This window comes from Phocoena phocoena, chromosome 10 (assembly GCF_963924675.1).
Source record: "Phocoena phocoena chromosome 10, mPhoPho1.1, whole genome shotgun sequence".
Taxonomy (NCBI): Eukaryota; Metazoa; Chordata; class Mammalia; order Artiodactyla; family Phocoenidae; genus Phocoena; species Phocoena phocoena.
This window is the reverse complement of record NC_089228.1, coordinates 63,472,040-63,497,098: the sequence shown is the minus strand read 5'-3', so window position 1 is coordinate 63,497,098 and position 25,059 is coordinate 63,472,040. Positions and strand designations below refer to the sequence as shown.

Sequence of the window (25,059 nt, the reverse complement as noted above, 5' to 3'; positions counted from 1 at the left end):
TGGATAGGAACACTACTTAGAACATTTTCTAGAAGCCTTCACTGTTATTTTCTGTTATTACTGGAAGTCATTTGGAGTAATACTTGAAAGAGTGGAGGCAGTTAGCGGGCTATACCCAAGTTTTAATCACAGTGTTGCTGCTTGTTAATGAATCCTGGAAAGTCACTTAACCTCTCTATGCCTTAATTTTTTTCATCTATAAAATTGGGATACTAATATTTAGTTGATGTAAGATTTATAACTGTTAACATATGAAAAGCCCTTACTGTAGTCTGACACATAGAAATGATTCAATAAATAATGGTTCTCCCCCTTTTTCCCTCTCTTTTTCCTTTGTTTTTCACTTCATCCATGTCTCCCCCCTTTTCTTCCCTCTCCTTATCTTGGAAAGACTAGACGCACCATGATTTAGCTGAGTTCCTTGATTCTTCAGTTGGATATAAGAAAAGAAAGTCCCTAAAAATGCTTCTAGTTTTTTGTGACTGAGACATTCTACAAGAGGCAGACCCAAGAAAAAGTAGCTAGAATATTCTTTACTTTCACCTTCCTTTCTCATCTACTCCTAATTTGCACCTAAGTGCATCTGATTTAGAGTCATTTATAATGAGGTACAGAGAGCTGATGCCTCCTCCCACACCTCCTGGAGGTGGATAATTTGATAACAATGGAAACAATTCTGGAGGGGCTGCTTCAGTCTCTATAGTTAGAGGTTATGTCACATTGTTCTGTCAGTTATCCGACTTGATTAAAGGAGGTTAACATTTGCCGCAAACTTTGTGAGAGCATTTGAGTCATTCAAAGTTAACACTGAATCATCAAATAGATTTAATATAGCCTCGAACAAATATAAACTCTAATCAGATAAAATTATTGGCTTTGATTAAATTTGGTTTCTTGGAAAAGCTTTGTTTATTAATTTCTCTCACAAAATGACATTTGAATTGTTGTTTGTGACACCTCAAATATGTCCATGTCTTTTGAAAGACTACATGGGATGATTTTATGGTGGAATGGGAAAATCAATTTTTGGTGCCATCAGAGAGAAGTCACACTTGTAAATATTTGGCTTCAGTTATTACATTTACTAAGTGATGTCTGATACAGTGTTTTTGAGGAGAAAAATGAAATTTTAGAACAGAAGTGTTCCTTAACTATAAGCCTTGATCATATGTCAACAATTGACCCTGAATACACTAAGTCCTGATTTTTAAAAAAGAATGATACTGTAATATTTTCTTTCTTAAAAACTTTTTAAAATTATTTTTTATTAAATTTTTTAAATTTTATACTGGAGTGTAGCTGATTTATGATGTTGTGTTAGTTTCCAGTGTACAGCAAAGTGATTTACTTATACATATATCTATTCTTTTCCAGGTTCTTTTCCCATGTAGGTTATTACAGAGTATTGAGTAGAGTTCTCTGTGCTATGCAGTAGGTCCTTGTTGATTATCTATTTTATATATAGTAGTGCGTAAATATACGTTAATCCCAACCTCCTAATTTATCTCTCCTCCTGACACTGTAATATATTTTTCTAGAAATTCTAATATTCATATTAGCAGAGCTACAAATGCCTCATATTAAGTGCAACTCGAATAGTTTTCCCTTAATTAATTAATTAATCTCCACATTTTTCTCCCTTCCTCTCCCATGGAAACTCAAAAGCAAATCTGAGAATCCTACAAACTGTAACATTTCAATATTCCTCCATCTCTCTTCAAAACTTTGAAGAAAGTAGGCATCTTCACAGTATACAGCTGCTGGGACTTGGTGTATCATTGCCTTTGTAGAGCTTCTTAGATTCTATTCTAAAGCAGGGATCATGCAGTTTACCAATGTCTGCACCACAGAGAAAAAAAAGGGAAGACTTAAATTAGAACCAAGAAAAAAAAGTTTTGTTACACTTGAGGGTGGCCTCAGCTGCTTAGTACAGTCCACTCAAAATCCCTATTTCTGGGGGCTCTTTAAAAGTATAGTATATAGTCTGTGAATTGTGATGAGTAGAAATTGTAGTCAGTTCCTAGCTCTATTATTCAATTTTCCACTGTTTTGACAAATATTTGAGTGTCTGCCATGCCCCAGTACTCACGTGGAGTCACTGAGGTGTGAGGGATGAATAGAACAGCAAGGCCCCCATTTCTGGAACATACCATGTGGGAGACAGTAAACAAAATAGGAAAGAGCAATCTTGCAGAAATTGGAGGAGAGCTAGCCAGAGCACTGGCTGATGTTAAAACAAATGTACAAAGTTGCTAGTTTTCAATGTGTCAGTATGTCCATTGGATTTCCAATTTTCCTGGGATGATGAGAGTGGTTTAATTAAATAATGAGAAATGATATGACTAATTCCTCTTTAGGGGACTTTGATAAAAAGCTGACTTTCCTTCATCAAAAAAAAAATCCATGTAAAACAATTCATTTCCTTTTCTTAATCTTGATTGCACATATTGTTACATTTCACTTAATCTTTTTTTTAGGATGAGCCAGATACAGTAAAGGACCTTCAACTTAGACTAATTAAAGTCCAGGTTTTTCTTCAATTCATCGTGTACTTGAATTGCAGTTTAAAGTAATTTAATTGAGGTTCTCTTAAGTGTCATAGAATTTAAACAAGGCGAACAAACACGTTGAGTGGTCCTGATCTCCACAGGTCACCTGTGGGATTGATAATTTATCATTCGTATTTCACTTGATTGTTTTTAACAGATGCCAAATTCAACAATCATAATCACTAGTGTTTTGAGTTCTTACCTTGCAAATCAGTTTTAACTATCTCATTTAACCTTATACAAGTCCTATGAAGTGGGTATGATTATTTCAAATCTCCATTTTATGGAGGAGGAAACAAAGTCACAGAGAAGGCAAAGTCCAACCCAGGTCTTCCTCATGTCAAAGCCCCTGTTGTTATTATTTGCGTGTACCAACAGGGGCTAGAAATAATTTGTCTTCCTTAAATATTTTATCCATTAGTATTCATATTCTGGGTTTAAATTAATTCTTCATCCCCAGTAAACTCCAGCTTAAACTTTGAATGAATAATTTCATATTTGGTGACAACTTCTAAGATGATAATGTTTAGCATATTTCTAATGTTTTAAATTATTTGCTTACATGTAAATTAACTCATAAGTTATCAGTTAATCTACAAGTGATTGTTTCTCATGGCACTCATTTTTAGAGTTTCCTTCCCTCTATGTAATGGAATGAATTTTCTAATTAAATTTCTATTTCATTCTGTTTTCACTCTATCATCTTTGGAGGGGAGTGTTATTTTTTTTTCTTTGCATTACACTTGCCTTAGTAAATGTTTATTATTTTTCATTAACTGCTACCAGTATAAATTCATTTCATTCATGTAATTCAAAACCACAGTATGCTTTCTTAATAAAGAGCAACCTCAGAAAATAGGGCAAATATTTGGACCTATTACTAGTTTATCAAAAAACTGTCATTTAGAGTCACATTCTATTGATAACAACTTATTTAATAAACTCTCTACATTTAAGAAGTTACTTTTAAGTGCCAGAGAATTAACAAAGACAGCTTTATTGAATATGATATAGCATAGAGGTAAAATCTCATTTTAATGAGCTTGAGGGACAGAAAAATATCATTACAGTGGAAGCATATTGCTTTAAAAATATCACAGAATATGAAAAATGTGTCAAACTTTATTAAGAATATTTCCCTCTATATACAGATGTTCAAATAAAGGTCATCTTCTCCAATTAAGCCACCTCACACAGTCCCCTTGTTGCTATGCTTGGAAACGTTGCTATGCTGGAGTGTTTCAGAGGTGATGTGCCCTAATGCAGCCATAGATCTTAAGAGTAAGAGGTGAAAAATCCAATCTACTTAAATCCAGACATGGATCCAAATCTGCTTCTATAGGTTGTGACCAGAGATTTGATGAGTTGTGAATAATATAAGCAAGAAATTCTACTCTACTGATCATTCTTCATTCTGTCTTTCTTTCCTTTTTTTTTTTTTCCACTGTTCAGAAATGTTTCCAAGGTATGCATGTGTGAGAGGGGATGAGGAGGGAAAGGAAGGTAATTATATAGGCTGAGCTAAATGAGGAAGAAGAGAAATGATTTAATGAGACATCCTTTATGCCTTGGTCCTTCCCTTCATCATTTTAGATGTCACCAAAAATGAAGGCGCCATATTTCAGCCACACTTCCCTTGATCTGATTTTTTATTCCTCTTTTGCACATGTAAACTGTGACTGTCGCTGGTCACTATGCCCTTTTATTCTGCCTACCAATTATGTTCATAACAATGTGGCATCATCATTCCCTAAGTTACTGAGTCAAACTTTTTAAATACTTTCAACTCTACTTTTTATATTTAGACCTTTTGGGGACATATCACTAACTCATAATATAGCTCTTAGTGAGATATTCATATAGGGTAAGGTCTACAAGTAGAATAAACAGTATGAAGCAAGAAAAATATGACGTCTCATACATATATCTCTCTGTCCTTGGGTGCCTAAAATGCTCACCATTGGATTCAACTTTTTAAAATTTTATTGAAGTGTAGTTGATTTACAATGTTGTGTTCACTTCTGCTGTACAGAAAATTGAGTCAGTTATACATATATAGATTCTTTTTCGTATTATTTTCCGTGTTGATTTATCACAGGATATTGAATAATTCCCTGTGCTATGCAGTAGGACCTTGCTGTTTATCCATTCTATATAGAGTAGTTTGCATCTGCTAATCCCCAACCTCCAATCCTTTCCTTCCCCACCTCTCCTCCCCCTTGGCAACTGCAAGTCTGTTCTCTATGTTTGTGTGTCTGTTTCTGTTTTGTAGATATATTCATTTGTGTCGTATTTTAGATTCCACTTATAAGTGATATCATATGTTATTTGTCTTTCTCTTTCTGACTTACTCTGTTTGGTATGATAATCTCTAGGTCCATACATGTTCCTGCAAATGGCATTATTTCATTTTTTCTATGGCTGAGTAATAGGCCATTGTATATATGTACCTCATCTTCTTTTGGATTCAATCTTTTGAGTAGTGCCTTATGTACAAATAATAGGAATGCTCTCCAGCTAAAGGGTAAGACAGTGTCTTATCATCTTATAATTTTATATTTCCTCAATGCCAAGCTCAGCAACTCAGGGATTATTAGGAGCTCTGTTGATATTTTAAGTTTTACCTTTTTGCTTGTCTGTAGATCAGTCTTATCTGGGAGAACTAAAATAATTCAATTAACACATTATCACTAATTAGAGTTCTTTGAGCCTTAAGAAAAGAAAACTCAGGACAATTAAAGTCAACAGGGAAAAGGTCAAAGAGAAACATTTTAATCCTATTGAATTGGTTGTTATATTCAGGGAGGAGGGACATGACTGCTGAAAGGGAAAAAAATATTGCCCAAAGTATAAGTACATAGGGTACAAAGCAAAAGTAACTGTTCAACACTTTTTACCTGATACAATTTGATTTGTCCCAATCTCCCAAAAGGTGTCTGCTAGTGTGATGCCTGACACCCATGAGTCGAGAATGGGGAAAAGCTGCAGATTGCAAGGAAAAACAACTCTAGACAATAGCTGAGGAGCTTGGATATACTTTATGTGCCTCTGGCATGAAGTCTTTGGAAGAAGAAAATGGTTTCTCCAAAGTGGGCTTGGCTAAGTGGTGGCTTTGTGTAGCAATTTATTTTTCAACGGTTCTTAAATCTTCATTTCTTTCCTTAGTCTTAACTCTTTCAGTTTGCATATAACCTACCTCTTTAATAGGTTTTCTTTGAAATACGAAATTTTGACTTCCCAATTTTTTGACTGCTCTGTTTGTTTTAAAGTTTTGTTTGTTTTTTAATGGTGATATGCTGGTTAAAATCCTCCTACTCTATCTTCCTCTCACTTTTTTTCTTTTGTAATTAAAATGATGTCAAAGGCTGTAGAATATAGGTTATGGGATCTTGTTTCACACAAGAGTCATTCTTATACTCATCTGTAACATTCTTCATGGTTAGTATTAGCGTGGATAGAACAAATGACTAAAAACATCAGTGCTGTTCAAGTCCAATTTCAAGTTTATTTTTAGGTACCTCATGTTGCTTCTCTTCCTTAGTTTAGTTGACCAACTGGCAGTTTTTTAAATATAGTAGCCTTCTCTTGCTACTCACCATTCCAATCTCAGCTCACCAGACAATCTTTCTTTACTTTTCAAAAATCATTGCTGCAATATTGTAACATAACTATAGCTACAGAACTTAATAAACATTAACATGTATTGGGCAAGCAGAGGGAAGGGAAGCTTCTCGAAGAGTTTGACACAACTGGGTTAGTTGAAAGCATCTGGTTATATTTGTGATGATACACATAAGCCAATATTCTTTTTCTTTGATAAAGGATCTGCAGTAGCTTTATAAATATTAACTCTACCCTGAGGTTCAAATTTAATTCTGTTTTTTCCTCTGGGAATAGTTTCTCATAATAGTGATATGAAGTCCATTATATTAGATGAAATAAAAATATACTGGGGATGTCTAAATCACCTTATTATTATGTCATAATTCGCAGTGAAGAAATTTTGAGGACTTATGGAGACTGGATACTAAGATATTTGTGTTTTTCCCTAATTTAATTAATGTGTTTGCCTGAGCACTTTCTCTTTTTTCCCTATGATAGTTTGATATTATTTAGCACAAAATACTGAAAAATGTTAGTAATATAGTTAAATTGTGCAAATACTTTATTTTTAGTGTGTGACTTCTTTTTTCCTATAAGTATTGAGGTAAAAATATAACTATATTTTGTTCCTGTCAAGATACATTCAGTTCAGCATATTTCATAGAAGTCATTTAACTTAGGGAATTCATAGAGAATTCTCTCATTACTGCAATAATGAAGAATTAACCAAAAGGAAAAGATCCTAAGACATTAGAAGAAATCGTTATTACTCATATTACATTATGAGGTTAAAAATGAAACCCTAGGTGAATTGAAAAATCACTGGGATAGGCATTCTGCAGGGTAATTTTCTGCAGCACAGAATAACCATGAACCTCAGTGCACGGTAACCTGGTCCACAGCAATTAGAGGTGGGGAGCAATTATCCAGGACATACTGCTGCTGTAGAGCAAGCAGAGATGGCAGTGAGCAGTGACCATCCTGGTGAAGAACGTCGTGAGTCAAAAAATGAAAAAACAAACCATGCTGGACAGAGTATGAGAAGGAGAGCAGGCGCCTGGTCGTTATGTTTGGTGACTCACACTCTTACGTACTTGGCGATACCATAGGAACCACTCAGCTTTCAGTTATCATTCACTTCTCAGAGAGTAAAAGCAATATTGACACATCTGTCATAACCCCGAAAATATCTGCAATTTCAAAAAGAATAGAGATAGTGTAGGGACACAACTTTATCATGTGTTAGCCAAGTGTATTTATGATTGTGCATCTGTATGTTGACCACTTCCCTGATGTGGAAGCCTGGTCTCCCATTCAAGGGCAGAAAAGCTTGAGAAAACATAACTATTAAAAAATATATATGTAACCCAATCTACAAGAAAGAAAGAGTAACTGTGAGTGTCAGAAATGAAGAGGGAGCTCCAGGTGGGAAAGTTAAGAAGAAGCTTAAGCTCTGGGGGAACACAGGTATGTCAGAACCCAGGTGACAGAGTTTAACTTTCACTATATAATGAGTCAGAGCTGTGGGTGAATCCTTTGTGTGCATCCAGGAGCCTAGAAGGCCACATGGCCATGAAGCATGTGATAGAAGTAGACATAAATCCTCCCACCATCTTTAATCTACACTCTTGGGTGGTAATATAGTCATCCATGAGAAAATGGGTCCTAAACCTGTGAAAGTTGAAGATGTGGGGACCTGCCACCCTGTAAGTTCAGGAATATGAGGGCGATGAAATAAAATGGAAACTGGTCCAGAATCAGTGAAATACCTGGGCCCCCCATTAAGGCAAATGTGAAATGTATTGTAGGCATGGTTTCCCAACCCAGGGTTTCTCAGATACCTACAGAAATCATCACTGAAATTACCCTGACTGAAGAGGAGCTCAAAATCAAAAGTAAAAAGCCATCAAATGAGTAAAGAACATCATAGGGCAGAGGCATGAAGGAGAGTCAGCAGATACAAGAAACAAGGGATTTAGCCAAGAGAGATTATAGAAAAATCTGGAATGAATTTATAAATATAATAAAATGTTGAAATAGTTAAAAGGAATTACAGATACCATAAACAAGATTTGATAAGGAACCAAACTGAACTTCTAGAAGTTAAAAATAATGTCATTAAAATATAAAATTCAATGGCCATGTTAAATGTATTAATATACTGCTGAAGAAAAATGTGTCAACCCTCAGGCTTATATGTGGAAATGATCAGGAATGCAGCATAAAGAGATAAAAAATATGACAGGGAATTTTATAGAGATGGAGAATGGATTCAGAAGACCCAACATATATTTAATCAAAGCTCCAAAGAAGAGATTAGATATAATGGGAGAGAGGCAATATTTGAAGTAATTCCTGGAGGATTTTCCAGAAATGAAGAAAGATATGTATTCTCAGAATGAAGGACTACACCAAGCCCCCAAAAAGGGTACATAAAAAGAAGTCCATGCCCAGACACATCATAGTGGAATTACAGAATGTCATGGAGAAAAATCTTAAACACTAAGCAAATGTGAAGACGGATGATCCAAGTTATGACGTTTACATTGATAGCAGTAACAGAAGTCAGAGCAAGTGGGCAGTCTTCAGAATGCTGGGAAATAGTAACTATTACCTTAGAATTCTATGTCCAAGTAAACTCTCATTCAGGATGAGAACAAAATAAAAACATTTTCAGACAAAGCCCAAGACAGGAAGTTCTGAAAAAACTACCAGAGCATTTACTTCAGCAAGAAGATAACTAAATCCAGAAGAAAGGAGTGAAATTCAGGAACCAAGGATGATGAAACCATATTAGCCTCCTCTTTAATTTAAAGCAATTAAAAAATTTTTTTCATGAAATCGTGAAAACTTTGTTTTCTAATATGAGTAATTTAATGAAAAAATCTGTTATTTGTTTCATTTTGCTGTACATAAATATAAGTAGTTAACAATGTTGGTAAGTTTGAGTAAAATACGGAGTATACAGAGCATGACATATTACACCTTGAAGAATTTTTGATGTCTTACGCTAGTACTTGTGTTAAGGTGCTAAGGAAAAGCAACATAGAAAACATCATATTTACTATTATGTGAGCTGAATAAAAATGTGTAGGAGAAATATTGTAAGGCAACGTACCAAAAATGTAAAAAAAAATCATTTTTTGGTGGCATAATGATATTTTTTCTTTTACTTAATACCTGTCAAAATTCTACAAGGGACATGTGTTATTTTAGCAATAAAAAACTTCAGAATACTTAAAAACATAAATATGTTATCTTACTAAATTATGAATTTCACTAAATAAACACTACGTTTATAATTTTGCAGGCAAACCTCGCCTCACCATCTTCTACGGTATCTGAGAGTCAGCTGGTATGTATCCTCTTACTAGACATAGACCTGGTACTTTAGAAAATTCTGATCTTTTAAGACAGCTTTATATGAACAAATGTGAACTGAGAACAAATTGACTGTATATAAGTTTATTTGCTTACTTGTCTAGTAAAAGTTCACCAATGCTTTACTAAAGCTCTATGTGGTTGTTTTGCAAGTCACAGACATACATAAAAACATATATAGAACTTATTTGCCAGTAACTTGCATCTTAGTAGTGGTGTTAGGATAGAATGGGCAAGGCCAGAAGGAAGATGCCGATGGAGGTTAGAGACAAGGACTCACTTCCGGATGGGAGAGATCAGAAAAGGGTTCAAGGACAATGTAGCCTTTGATCATGTAGAGTAGGTTCTGCAATTGAGGAAATGAGATATTTCAGACAGGAAGATTAGCATGTGGATGATCTAGACCAGGGACGAACAATAGAAATATAGTGTGAACCTCAAATACAAGCCACATTTGTAATTTAAAATTTTCTAAGAGCCACATTAAAAAAGTAAAAAGAAATAGGTCACATTAATTTCAATAATACATTTTATTTATATACACATTATCATTTCAATATATAATCAGTATAAAATTGAGATTATTTTACATTCTTTTTTGGGGGGTAAAGTCTTTGAAATCTGCTATGTATTTTACATTTACAGCATACCTCAATTCAGGCTAGCCACATTTCAAGGACCCAACAAGAGGGCTGGTGGCTACTGTGTAGGACAGCACAGATGTAGGCTCTAGAATCTGTTATTTATAGATAAAAATTTGATTAAGTAGGAAAATTACTTTTTCTAACAGTGTTTTGTGTTATTGTTACAGTGATGAGCAAATTGGAACCATGATATGTTACCTAGATATTACTAAATATTTTCTTTATTATCTTTTAATTTTTATTGTTTATAATTAATTATAAACACCTTCAGTAAAATTGAATGAAAATATCTAGTAAAGCACTGTAAGACATTAAGAAGACAAAATCAGTTTAATACTAATTTTTCCCCCTATTTTAAGCAATTATTTCTGTGTCCTACATCCATAGCCAACAAGTCATCTTGTCATTATCATGCCAAAATGACAATGATATTTTTATTTGTAGTGCTGGGAAATCATAAAAAGTGTAGTTTGACTCTTAAAATAGCATGATTGAAGCAAATGGCTTAGGCATGTTGGTGTTTATACATCCAGTGTGTATATGGGGTGTGTTTGTGTGTGTGTGCATGTATGTATGTGTGAAGTGTAATTTTAGTGTCAGTTGATTTAGAATAGTGGGCAGCAGTATAGGATAGTTGAAAGAATGCTGGAACGGGGCCAGGAGACCCACCTTTTACTTCCTGCTCTAACGCTAACTACTGGGCTGACAGTGGAGAAGTCAAGAATCTGGGAGACTGGGCTTCAATCTTCTAAATGAACAACGATTACACTCTGTCCAAGCCTCTCTAAGGCAGTGAGTCCATGGTTACTAGTTCAGGGGAGCAAAGGAGTTGCCATGGAAATAAGAGGTACAATAACATTGTGAAGTTGAACAGTTTCCCACTTTAGTATGGAACTATTGTTACAACTATTTTAATATTTAAAATAATGACATATGTACTTGTTTCTTGAGAGTAATGTGTGAAAAGTAAGAAATATTTTGTATACTCAACATAGATACAACAGATTTTAGATGTTGAATGTGTGTGAATATATATTATCAGACTGACATATACATATATAGATAGATAGATAAATATCAGTTCTTGACAATATTTTGAGAAACTATTTCAAAGAAGCAAATATAGATAATGATTTCATAAATTAAGACATAGTATAAATGGCCCATTGTAAATGTAATAAGTGAACTTTTTTGGCCAAATAATTCTATGAATTTGATGTTTGTGTTCTGAGAAAAGTATGAAGTGTTGCTTTGACTGACTTTGATGATATTATTTTTGCATTTACTTTAGACATTTTCTCTAGAGAGTTCAAGGAATTTCTTAACCAAGTTTTAAATTAAGTTTTAATTCCAAAATTCACTTGAGATCTAGGTAGATTTGTGAAGGGATTATTATCAAGCAGGCTATCACACACAAAAAGAACATCTCTTGGATGGATGTAATTATTCAATTCAATCACTGACTTCTACTTCATGATATTAACCCTGTATTTACATTCTGTGAATATAGAATAGAGTAGAAGTAATTACATGCAAGGGATGCTATATGGATTTGCTTTTTTAAAGATTTGTAATATTTTCACTCTTAAGCATTGTAATTTATGAATGAATTATATTTTTATGAATGGATTTCCAATATTTGCCATCATGAACTCTCTTCAGGGTTAAGTTCTGAGTAATTTCAGTAAATAAGTATGCCTTTGAAAAACAAATATGTATATATACACACACAGTATGTGTGTGTGCTTATAACATATACTATACATATAGATGCCATATGACAGGTAATTCTGATAGCACACACACACATATTGCTTTCTGTTTATATGTGTGTGTACATGTGTATAGCACATAAATACAAGATTTTGGGGAACACATGATAGATTATAGTTAAATTATGTAAGTAAATATTGTATATTTTGCATAAAGTAAGCAATTAAAATTATTTGATTCCTATTTTAGGGGAGAAATGTAATAAATTGAAGTGAAAATAAATGTTGAATCACTATGATAGCACAAGCTTAACACAGAAGAAGCCATTTTGCTTTTGAGCTTTGGCTTTTTAAGAATATAACATTTTTTCATATTTTTTCTTTTTAACGTGGCTTAGCTATTTGCTTGTTTACATTGCAACTGTCCCCATTCAACACTGGAAGGAAAAAAGAAATATGACCTTGCCCATTACTCTTAAAATATTTCCACTGTTTACTCTGAAAACCAAATTATGTAGCATTAGGCTCAGAGAGAAGTGTTTTGGGGGTCCTTATGAAACTAGTTCACCATTTTGTGCCTCAGTTTCTCTTCTTCTATTAAACAGTAATGCAGTACATCAAAACTGGGAAGGACTTAGAGATGAGGATGTTTTAAATACACATCTAGAAAATGGAGGTTGGGACAACTACCCTGTCAACCTGAAAGCGTTTTTGTACGGCTCACATATCATAAAATGTAAAGTTGCCAATGTAGCCCTGTACATATGGGGTGGGGGGTGTTATTATTGCATATAAAGTCTCTGAAATATTATCTCTGAGATTTAACGAGTGGCCATTTTCTACAGATAAAGAAACAGAGGGTCACAGAGTTTGAGTAGATCAACTAAGATCACAGCGTTTGTGGTCATCTTTGTTCCGCGTGACTTTCAAAAGGAATCATTATTGATTTTAAATAATTCAAGGGGAATAAAAAAGGCTGATGAAGGAGTTGGGAAATAGGGCCTCTACGGAAGTGTGACTTCCACCGGCGCATGTGATCATTTTCTGAAGAGAAGGGACTGAGTAGGATCAGTTAGTGTCCTGAGGCTTCACACCTGTGGATAGTGCATCCCCTGGCATCAGAAAGGGAACAAAAGGAAAGGAAGATTCCTGATCTAGGCTGAACCTTCACAAAGCTTTCTTAATTGCTGAGCTGACTCATCATAATATTAACAGAGGCTGGTGGGGTCTCTTTTCTCTGGGTAGGAAAACAGGTTGGGCTTTATAAGATGGGTAAACACTGGTCTTCCTTGGCAATAGGTAAGGGAACCTGGTTTAGGAGACATTTGGCTTTTGCTTTTGAAATTTCATGCCACTACAAAATGCTCATTGTTGCCCAAAATGGAATACTGAAGTACAAAACAATAGATTTGAAAAATAAACCACATGGTTATATATAGGTAAAAGCAAAATGGAGCTTACTGGAACACTGTACAGAAGAGGCGCTTAACCTTGCAGATACTTTGTTCCCAGTTCTGAAAGCCAACTGACGTGTCCTGTTTTAGTGGTGCATGACTGATCTTTCTAAGGGCCGTTGAGGTCTCTGTTGTTCAGAAAATGCAGCCCTGAAAGCTTTTGCATAGAACTAATGTCTTCTTCAAGCTTGAAGGCGGTTTGTCCTTGACTAATTTTCTTTGACACTACATGCTCAAGTGCTACAGCATTTATCATGTATGCCTCTTCAGGTCTGAGTCATGCTATTTTCTTTTAACTGTTGAAATATTTTAAACTGGCCAATCTGCGTTGTGTACATTCCAAAAAATATTTTTGGAGTTGTGAGCTGTGGTTTATAATTATTGAAATCCTGCATATGTTTATTTTAATACAGCTATCATAGTAATTATAAAATATATTTTTGGAAAAAGCTCATCAGATAAGTATTTTCCTGTAGTCTAGATCATTTGATATCTAGATAGTCTAGATCTAGATAGTCTAGGTAGTCTAGATCATTTGATATCAATATTCTGTATTATATAATACAAAGTGCAAAAACAGGAAAAAGGAAAGGTTTTTTTTTCCTTTCAAGTTCCTTTTATGATATTTTTTCTTTACAAATTTCTGTCACGCATATGATCTCGTTAGAGTCACACAATCATGTTGTGAGTTAGTATGGCATTGATTGTTATTTCCATTATTCTGATGGAAAAAACCCTGAAGTCTAGATATCTACCATGTGTCAACAGTCTCACACCTAATTGGTGGTATTAAAAACTGTCTGACCCCTCCTCCCTAATCTTGGAAGCTTTACTCTGTACTATAGTGTTTTGAAATGTTTCTTTGAGGGGAAAAAGAAAGCTTAAGTATTTGCTTCAAGCATATAATATTTTTATTAAAAAAAAGAATTAGAGTTAATAAATTTTTATTAATTGGAGTGAATCAGCTAAATAATTTAGAAAATATTGCTTTTGTCAACAGTCTTGACTAGGAGAATGTTTTTGAGTTTCTCTGAGCTTGTTGCCACAGAAATTCTAAAGAAAAAAAAATAACACTGGAGAATATAGACAAGACAGAAGCAAATGGCTAAAAGAAGCAGTGATGGTACTTTCACAAACTCCTTGGATCCATCAAATTAGTCAGACTCACAGAATTTTCTGTATGATGTGTTTTATTACTTTCTTGCTGTTTTTTTTTTGGTTTTTACACATCTTATTTCTTCAAAAAGATAGAAATAAACCCTTGAAAACTGGGATCCTATTCTTTATTTCTTTTCTTTTCTTATCACATGACTCCAGAGCTTACTACCTCAGTCAAAGGCAATTAAAAACACCAGTCCACTAGTTGGAGTTAATTTATGAAAGATGTGGTTCTAAGAAGACATTATCCGTATAATGGATTCTCTAGGTCAGTGTTGACAGTTAATTTTCAACTTTAGTCTCCAGCCAGAGGCAGTACCAACTTGTTGTCGTAGAATTATGATTATAAGTTCCAAAGGACAGAAACAATATCTATTTTCACAGTGCCCGAATAGCAATATTCAAGGATAAGTGTATACTTGATGAATTATAAACACAAATGAATAGTGGGATCAGTGCCCTACAAGCCATTAAAACCTGCCCCCAGGCCCCGGGACTCCACATACTGTATCTCTTGGACTTTTTCTCCCTTAAGACTAATAATAGAGTTAGATGTGATCTCCCAAGTTCCACCCACTCTTGAATTCTCCAAAGAAGATGATATCATTTTCTTCCATGTTAAGACTTATTGCTTATCACTGCAATCAAACAAGGGGAAAAAGAAATGATTTTTTAAAAATAGAGTTAAAATCTTGCAAAGTCCTTAAAGATGTGGCCTCTGGTCCCTGGTCTTGACTTCCTGCATCATTGGAGATGATAACTTCGGCTTTCTACTCTTTCTTATCTCTGAGGGTGGAGGTCACCAGCTCACATTCATTCTTCTAGTCCCCTAGGGGTGAAAGGCATGTAGATCTTCTATCTGGCGAAGTTCCTTCTTCCTGGTTATACTGTAATCAAAAAGTCAGTCCAGGAAAAATAAGGGGAGACTCGTATTAAATCATAGCCAGCATATTAAACTTCTGCCTGTCAATTAGTTTATTCATCCTTCAAATGTTTATTTAGCATCTATTAGGTTCCCAGCACAATTCTAGGTTTTGGAGAGATAACAGTGAACAAAACAATGATCTCTGGTCTCACAGATCTTAAATACATTCTAGTGGAGGAAGGAAGAAAATAAACATAAACTGAGTTCAGATTGTGTTAAGTACTATGGAAAAAAAATAGGGCGAGTACGAGGAGGTGGGGATTGATATTTTACATGGGTCATTAGGGAACACCTGTCTGCTAATAAGGTGGCATTTGAGCAGAGACTTGAAGAATTGAAAGAGAGAGTCCTGGAAAGGGAGAAGAGAGTTCCAGACAACACAAAGAGCAAGTTCAAACTCCCAGAGTAGGGAACACACTGTGTGCCAGAGTGGAGAGTGAGGGAGAGAGAGGGGCAGTAGCAGGAGACAAGATTGGAAAGGGAGAAGCTAGTTGGAGAGTGAAAGATTAGGTCATATGGAGCCTTGTAGGCATCACCCTGCAGGCATTGTAAGGGTTTGAGTTTTTACTCAAAGTGAGAAGATGAGGCATTAGAGTGCTTTGACTGGAGTCCTGTGATGTGGTTTGATTTACTCAGTGATTGTTCTGTGCTTAACTCACCTGAATTGTGAGCCCTCTGAGTACAAGTGTTCTGTCTTATTCATCTGGGTAGACACTACAGTTACTGACATAGAATAAGTCTCACTTGGCAAAATGCCTGCAGAGAGCATCTGATAGATGGTCTGATAGAGGAATGCTTCAGCGCTCCAAGACAATGGTTGCTTTGTATTTAAGGCACTTCAAAAATGTCAAGAATACATACATATACATATATGTCATACATACGTATATGTCAAGAATACATACATACATGTATATATGTATACATACACGAATACATATATGTATACATATATATGTATAGCAACATATACATATATATGTATAACTGAATCACTTTGCTTTACACCTGAAATTAACACAACATTGTAAATCAACTATACTTCAGTTTTTAAAAAAAGACTTTATCAGTATTGTGTGAACTACTCTTCTCTTCAAAGCAAATGGAGAGCAGAGTTGTCCATGATTGTTGGGATCTAGCACTCTTGGAATTGTGTCAAGAAGAATATAAACAGGCAGACTCCCCATCCGCTAAAAGCCCATATGTACTCCTGGCTCTAATGAGGTTCTCAGATTTAAAAACTTACAATAACAGAATCACAGTATTCTGTTATCAGAATCACAGTATTCTGGTTCCAGTTAAAAATAAAACATCTGCCTACCCTTTTCTGCAATGATAATGCTTTTTTTCTGAAGGTGGGGGAAATATTTTACTAGCAAGAATGAAAGATTAACCTTTTTTTTTTTCAAAATATAGCTCCAAAAGAGGGGGGGTAAGTCTTACATCCAGTGTCAATCAATTCTCAGGAGGTTCATCATAATACATTGAAATTTGCTATTTGGAGAACCTTCTTGTTGTTCTTTCTGTGCTCCTTTTGCTGGCTATGGGAGTCATTACATGTTTTTATTTCTCCACGTAGGCTGGAACGAAAATTATCATGTCGCCTTCCCTGGCATTGTAAGAATGACATTTGTTTGTATCACTCACGAGTCTAGCTGGATCTTTCGATTCTTTAGCAGCTAAAAAATGAAGGAAGGGCCTCCTCGGGTGAGTTTAGTTGTCATGTTGCCGGCAATGATCGTCTTAGAGTAGCTCACCTTTTTAGAGTCTTCTCACTTGTTAATCTAATTTCCTTTGTTTTTGTTTGGATGCAGACGTAGCAAATTAGGTTTGCCAGAATTAGCGAACCAGTCTACTTGGAGTCTAAAGATACCGGGTGACTATGAGCAAGGATGCAGCATAGATTAGGAATTGATAAAGGGCAGTCTGTTCTAAGCCTTATGCAATAACTTTGTGTGGTGTGGTTCTTGAGGAGGCAGGAATGTAAATAATCAAATGTGCCATTATTCATTATTAAAGGACCTAATCAGGCAGGAGGATTAGGATCCTTTAGTTGATGGTCCAGACAGGTCGAATGGCTTTTTTCCAAGGTCATACAGTCTATTAACACTATTGCAAAAATCAAAATCTATGTCCTTATACTTTCCCCCCACAAATATCATGCTGCTTCTTGGATTTTATACCAAGTCCAGAGAAATATCAGTATAAATTTTGATGTCTGGCTGTGGAAACTACAGAATCCTTTAGGAGGCTGAATGTAGTGTTTGTGCCCTGCTTAAGGTAAGAAAAACTGGATTTACTAAGACTAGTGAAAAAAACAGTAAAATGACATGTGATGAGTTAACCATGGCCTAAGTCATGAACGTGGCAATTGGCAGTGGAAATAAAACAGAAGCAATGGATTTAGAAGGAATCAAAAACATAAAAATACTAGGACTTTGTTAGTGATTGCCCAGAGGACGTTATAGAGAGGTGGGTGTTTTAAAATCATTTTAAGTTTCTCTCTATGCTGTTTCTCTCCCTGTCTCTATCTCTGGAGTAGGCATCAGAGTAATTAAAACCCTGGGTTTATGATCAGACTAGACCTGGATTAAACCTCAACTTGTTCACATATTAACTGTAGGGCTTTGGCACGTGACTGATTCTAAGTCTCTCACAGGGTTGTTGATAAGGAATTGATGAGATAATCAATTTAAAATATTGAATGTAGTGCCTGTAAGATATGGAATCTGGGTCTATGGGATAATGATGATGTCATTATCTGCAATGAATCCTCAAGTGTTTTGAGGCTGGTTTCAAAGCACGTGGAATGGTATGAGCAAGGTGTAGAGGCTGCCATAAACAGGATTGATCAGTGTACCATGGTTTATGGAGAGTACATGAGGCTCAGAATTGGGCCAACAAGGTTTGAGTTTCAATTTGACCAAAGGCCGAGACACAGTTAGGTGTGAAGGGTATGGTTAAAGGTTATAGGGCAGGGCTTCCCTGGTGGCGCAGTGGTTGAGAGTCCGCCTGCCGATGCAGGGGACACGGGTTCGTGCCCCAGTCCGGGAAGATCCCACATGTCACGGAGCGGCTGGGCCCGTGAGCCATGGTTGCTGGGCCTGTGCGTCCGGAGCCTGTGCTCCGCAGCGGGAGAGACCACAACAGTGAGAGGCCCGCGTACTGCAAAAAAAAGGTTATAGGGCAGGAAGTGTGAACAATGTCAAAGGCAAACTATGTTTAGTCTTCCTTTGCCTGGAGTTGGCTTCCCTGTCCATGAAATGCTGGCTGGTAAGTGACAGCAAGTTATGGTGCAGGAATAAAAACAGGACTAAGGAAAGAAGTAATGAATATAATGGAAGAATTGGGGCAACTGTACTGAGACCAAATAAGCAAACTAGAATGAGGAAAATTCAGGGATTTCAGGTAGACCAAAGCCTAGGAACACAGAGTCCAAGAAAAGAGCAGGTGGAAATAGAGGAAATAGGGAAAGAATCCTTGTTCAATTGCCAGACAACTATCAAATCCAGGAAATTCATAGCAAAAAAAAGCATCAAACCTGGCAGAGAAATAAGCATGAAGGGTCAGTAACTGATTCTGATATTAAAGCTACTTGATATCCAGCCAACCAGAGGACTGCCTTTTCTGGATTCACCCTGGAGGATGATGATCCCGAGACAGATGATCTGAGTGGAAGTTTCCAGGCCAGGATGACCCAAAACATCCACCTGCTAGCAATGCAGGAACCAGGGCATCAAGTTTCTCTGGCAGGGGGATTCTCACAACATATCAAGTGCTTCTGGTCAGGTTTCTTCCCTCTGCTTTCATCTTTTTGCTGGTGCCGCCAAGTTTAGTTTCTAAACTTCCGTGTTGGTTTTAGAAACTGGTAAGCCCTGAGTACCGGAGTTGTACTGATTGCCTGCTTCCCAAAGGAGCAGGAGAGAAGGTACAAGAGTAGGAGCAGCAGGAAGGAGAAATGAAACAGGAAGTCACGTGGAAAAGAGAGACAGGAAATCTGGACAGTTTCGGATCATGACCCAGGTATCAGGCGTCTCCCTATGACAGGTGGCTGTAGAAATCAGCACCTGCTTGAGCTTTCCTCTCGTGCTGAGTTCATTGGAGGATATTACTCTCATATGTATACTCAACTGTGTGATGTCATGCATAACTGGTTGTTACTTGCTCATCTTTTCGCCTGGAGAGAAATCAGAGTTTCTTAAGTGGGAGATATTTCCCTGCCTGGGGAAGATAGAGATTTTTTTCTCAATCTTTATTCCCCCAGTTGGCATAGATATGAAAGCCAGCTGGGAAAATATGGGTTGAAAAAAATATTGCAGAGTGGCATTTATTCAAGACTCAAAACATAACGGGTGGCTTATAGGGCAGAGAGATAGATGTCCTCCCTTAAGGCTTAATTCGAGAGCATCAGCACAGACTGAGGAGAGCTAATTTACTATTTTCTGAAAGGAAATGGGCTTGAGAAGAATGATTACAGCAAAATGCTCAAACAGAAAAAGCATCACAACTTTTTACTGAATTCTTGTTTGGGATGTTTTTTTGTAAACTTATCAATCATTTTGTGACATTTTACAGTGTAATGAGATTTTGGTGTTTGTGAAACATCATTTTGAAATTGTCCCAAACTAGATTCCTCTCTCTCTCTCTCTCGTCAGACTGACATTGGGTACAAATCCATGAATCTGAAATGACTGGTCTATTCACTCAAACTCTTTTGATTGCAAGTTATAGAAGTCAACCTGAGTTGGAAAAAAAAAAAGGGAATTTTGTGTAAAAGAAAAGGAAAATCTTAGGAAGCCTCAGAGAAGAAATTCAGCTGGGTCCCAGGAATGTTTTGGAATTCAATTCTGGAAAGCCCTCAAGTGTGTCTCTTCTCCATACACTTTGCTGTATTTTTCTTGATCTCATCAGATCTGCTTTTATGGCAGATTAAGTCTTTCCCATAGCTCCCAAATCCACGTATTATAATTTCAGTCTCCCAGCATGGCCGCAGAGCAGTTTAAAGCAGTGTTCCATATTCATGGAAGAGAATATCTGTTTGCTACCCAGCCCCCATCCCCTTGTGTCAGAAAGCCACCCTTGGTTTCATCATACACAGTCTGAACATGGCTTCTGGGATTTTAGGCTTTCCAGAAAATGAAAGTTGTTTTGGGCTTGCTGGATTGTCCTAGATTTGTCTATACTATCATGCCCCAAATGAGTACGCTGTCTGGCACCGAGGATGCTCTCAATAAATATTTGTCAAATGAAATATTTATTGACTGAATACACTGGCAAGGATATAGGAACATGTTTGACTAGATAAAGGAAGATGTTTTTGCATTTTGAACGTCATAATAGTAGATCTTAATGAGTTGATTGTGCTGTAACAGGTAACTATAACTAGTTACATTAGTTAAAAATCATTTGATTTCTAGCTGTTTTTATGTATTTATAAAATCATTTGAAAACAAAAAAAATTGCTGTGAGAATATATGAATGACTTAATATACCTATGTATTCATTTTAATAGTATTTTTTCCTTTATTTTTTAAAAATTTGATATTCATGAAGACGAAGCCTGGAGTAATTCGCCCCGTACCTGTAAAATCCAAAATATTACTGAGAAAAGAGGAGGAAGTCTATGAACCCAACCCTTTCAGTAAATACCTGGAAGAGCACAGTGACTTCTTTTCTGATCAGGTGAGTGTGCATATGAGAAAGTCTTTGATATTTGGATAAATAACTGTACAAAACATAGAGATGCCTCTATGAATATGGTGTGTGCAAGAAAATGTTTGTGATTGGAATATCCTTAGTAATAAAAAAGATCTATTTTTTTACATAATAAAACAATTCTTAAGTATTTTCAGGATGATATTTTGAAGTATTTAAATGCTTTTTCCTAAAATTTTTCTACCTATTGTTTGTATTGTTTTGGGGACCAAGATATTACTTCCTATAAAGCATCATGGAGTCACTGATTAAATGGTCATACAGGTGCTGCAGTCTTAGTTCTAAAATCCTGCTTCCTTTTGAAGCAATGCAATGCTTTAGGTATGGTATATTAGTCAGAAGATCTATTGCTTGGATTCATATCAACGTAATAGAGATGATGTGATACCCTAGATTGAGTGTTACTAGATAGGGAATAAGGGCTTAAGTTCTTTTAAGGCATCATTGTTTTTTCGGTTTATGTGCAAAAAAGGTATACTATCTTCCCCTTATATATCCTATATGTTGAAGAAGGTATAATGGAAGGTTGTTGATGGTGCTTTATAAGATATTCAGGAAAAACATGAAAATACACATTTATGCAATATAAAATTTCATAAATTATCTCAAAGGGAAACCTTACATCCTTATTTGTCTTCTTCAAATGCAACAAAGCGACATGGGTTATATATTTTATATCTCAAACATTATTACATGCTTCAGCAATGCAAGCAATCCAGAAACCTTTGTGGGTACAACCAGGATGTGCAAGATCACCACCACATTTGGTAATCTATAATAGAATAGACTTGCAAAAGAACGTAAGGTGCTATACTCTTTTTAAAGTTCAGCTGGAAAATGATAACTAACAATATTCTTGAAAATAGAAATTATGGTCATATTTGTGAAACATAAGAAATATCTTGTCTCGTATTATACTAGCTCTATGACACTGAGCAAGGTATTTCATCTCGCCCAGTTTGTGTCTTAACGCATAAAATGAGGCATTCAGAAGAGGTACTTTTTAAGGATCCTTCAAATTCTAAAATCTGGGTTATTTAAAATCTAAGAACTGTGAGTAGGCTAAAAGCCTTGAAAAAGTTCATTATAAATACTTTCTCATGCTTAGCTACAGTTTTTATTTATAAAATGGAGATGATAATGTTTTCTGCTTATTTATATATACTTTGTGAAGACTGATAGGATTTCAATAAGTTAAGCATTTTTAGGAGACACTAATATCATTGAAAATGATAATTAGAGGCAATTATTCTCATTTTATAGAATAAAAGGGAGCCCTTAATTAATTAAATTAAATAGGGAAATCTTATTGCTATATAAGGTGTGTTCACTAAATCTGCACATAAAAGAAACGGAAATTCCTGTTTGGAAGGCATATTTCCATCATCAATGAAAATATTCATTATATATCTATTGCTTATATGACACTGATATTTTAGAGGCTTAATGTGACATTTTAGACAGTATGGGCTTATTATAAAAATTTATAAAAGTAATCTAGTATTATATGACAAAAATGCCAACAGTTAAAATAAATTTCACATATTATCCATGCAACATATTCTTCAAATATGATCTAATTCTGTAAAATAAAAATTTTGTTCTTTTGTATTAGTATAATTTTAAATTCATGCATTTTACCTTAAACAAGATTCTTTGTAGAATGTCAAGTTAACCTAACTATAATTTATCACAATTTATTGTCCTCTGGAATGATAAACTCCATTTTCCACTGTAAGAAATTCTTTTCATTAAAAGGAGTTGCCAGTTCTTTTCATAGCTTTTCCTGACTATACAACAAGTTTAAAGCTCTGTTTATGTACACCATAAACCTATGTATTTTCAGATAATTTGTAGAAAATTTGAGCTCTTCTGCAAGTATTTTCGTGGTGCATAGACTTATTTATATTTTCTTTCAATCAGTTTATTCTTGTGTATATCCCAACTTCTGTGTCAGCAGACTGTCAGAATTGAAAGAAATCTAGCAGAGCACTTAAAAGTGAATTCCAGACCTTCCCTGATCTTATTCATTGACCTTGCAGGAGAGGAAAAATGAATATACTAGGAAACCGGGAAGCTGCATATACTATCAACTGGCCTCTACATGGAGCTATAACCACCACTTCATTGTGGCCAAAATCTGCAATGGAGGCAGATACAAAAGACAGCTCACAAGCATAAATGCTGAAAGCTCCTTAAATAATGAATTGAGTAATAACAATTTATGATCTCAGCATGGCTACTTCATCAGAACTTAACTCAAATTCAGTTCTGGTCGCTATTGCGTTCTCTTTTGCTGCTGCCACAGAATAAATTGAATGGTTCTAAACTCAGTTGATCTCACCATCCATCCATGTAATGGGAAATTCTTTAGCCCGACAGTTGAGCCAAACTGAAACACCTCACATTCACTGATCTGCCCTGTCCTGGGGACAGTCCCACATGACAGGAGATGTTGGATAGGATTGTTAAGTCCATGAATTTCCCCTAGCAGCTTCACTGCCATAAAATATGATTTCAAAACTCTGTTACAAAAAGTTACACACCAAAGATGATGAGACAAGACAAAAATGTATTTACTGTAGCATAAGAAGGTACAACCAGGCAGACTTTTGAACTTATAATGAACTGAAAAGTTGCCTGGAGATAGCCCCTGAGCACTAAAAGCAAAGTTTGAAACCAAATGCTTAATCAAGTAATTGAAACTTATTAATCAACAACTTTTACATCAAAATGGCATAGGCCAGGAAGCATCATTCTATTTTTTTTTTTTAATTTAACAACTTTAATGGAGTATAACTGCTTTACAATGGTGTCTTAGTTTCTGCTTTATAACAAAGTGAATCAGCTATACATATACATATATCCCCATAAATCCTCTCTCTTGCATCTCCCTCCCATCCTCCCTATCCCACCACTCTAGGTGGTCACAAAATACTGAGCTGATCTCGCTATGTTATGCGGCTGCTTCCCACTAGCTATCTACTTTACATTTGGTAGTATACAAAAGTCCATGCCACTTTCTCACTTCATCCCAGCTTAATCTTCCCCCTCCCCATGTCCTCAAGTCCATTGTCTACATCTGTGTCTTTATTCCTGTCCTGAACCTAGGTTCATCAGAAACATGTTTTTTTGTTTTTTTTTTTTTAAGTTCCATAATATGTGTTAGCATGCAGTATTTGCTTTTTTCTTTCTGACTTACTTCACTCTGTATGACAGACACTATGTCCATCCACCTCACAATAAATAACTCAATTTCGTTTCTTTTTATGGCTGAGAAATATTCCATTGTATACATGTACCACATCTTCTTTAAACATTCATCTGTCGATGGACACTTAGGCTGTTTCCATCTCCTGGCTATTGTAAATAGAGCTGCAATGAACATTGTGGTACATGACTCTTTTTGACTTATGGTTTTCTCAGGGTATATGCCCAGTAGTGGGATTGCTGGGTCATATGGTAGTTCTATTTTTAGTTTTTTAAGGAAGCTCCATACTGTTCTCCATAGTGGCTATATCTATTTACATTCCCACCAACAGTGCAAGAGGGTCCCCTTGTCTCCACACCCTCTCCAGAATTTACTGTTTGTACATTTTTTGATGATGGCCATTCTGACTGGTGTGAAGTGATGCCTACTGTAGTTTTGATTTGCCTTTCTCTAATGATTAGTGATGTTGAGCATCCTTTCATGTGTTTGTTGGCAATCTGTATGTCTTCTTTGGAAAAATGTCTATTTAGGTCTTCTGCCCATTTTTGGATTGGGTTGTTTGTTTTCTTGATATTGAGCTGCATGACCTGCTTGTAATTTTGGAGATTAATCCTTTGTCAGTTGCCTCATTTGCAAATATTTTCTCCCATTCTGAGAGTTGTCTGTTCGTCTTCCTTTGGTTTCCTTCGCTGTGCAAAAGCTTTTGA

At 35.6% G+C, this 25,059-nt stretch overlaps 1 protein-coding gene across 1 annotated transcript in view; it reads left to right on the top strand.

Annotated features, from left to right (window-relative positions):
* Positions 1-25,059, top strand: part of MLIP (muscular LMNA interacting protein) — a 113,368-nt gene that overhangs the window by 59,139 nt on the left and 29,170 nt on the right. The window contains exons 10-11 of the mRNA XM_065885943.1: positions 9,463-9,507; positions 20,980-21,108. Of these exons, the coding sequence (XP_065742015.1) occupies positions 9,463-9,507; positions 20,980-21,108 (174 nt within the window). The remainder of the gene's footprint in view (positions 1-9,462; positions 9,508-20,979; positions 21,109-25,059) is intronic.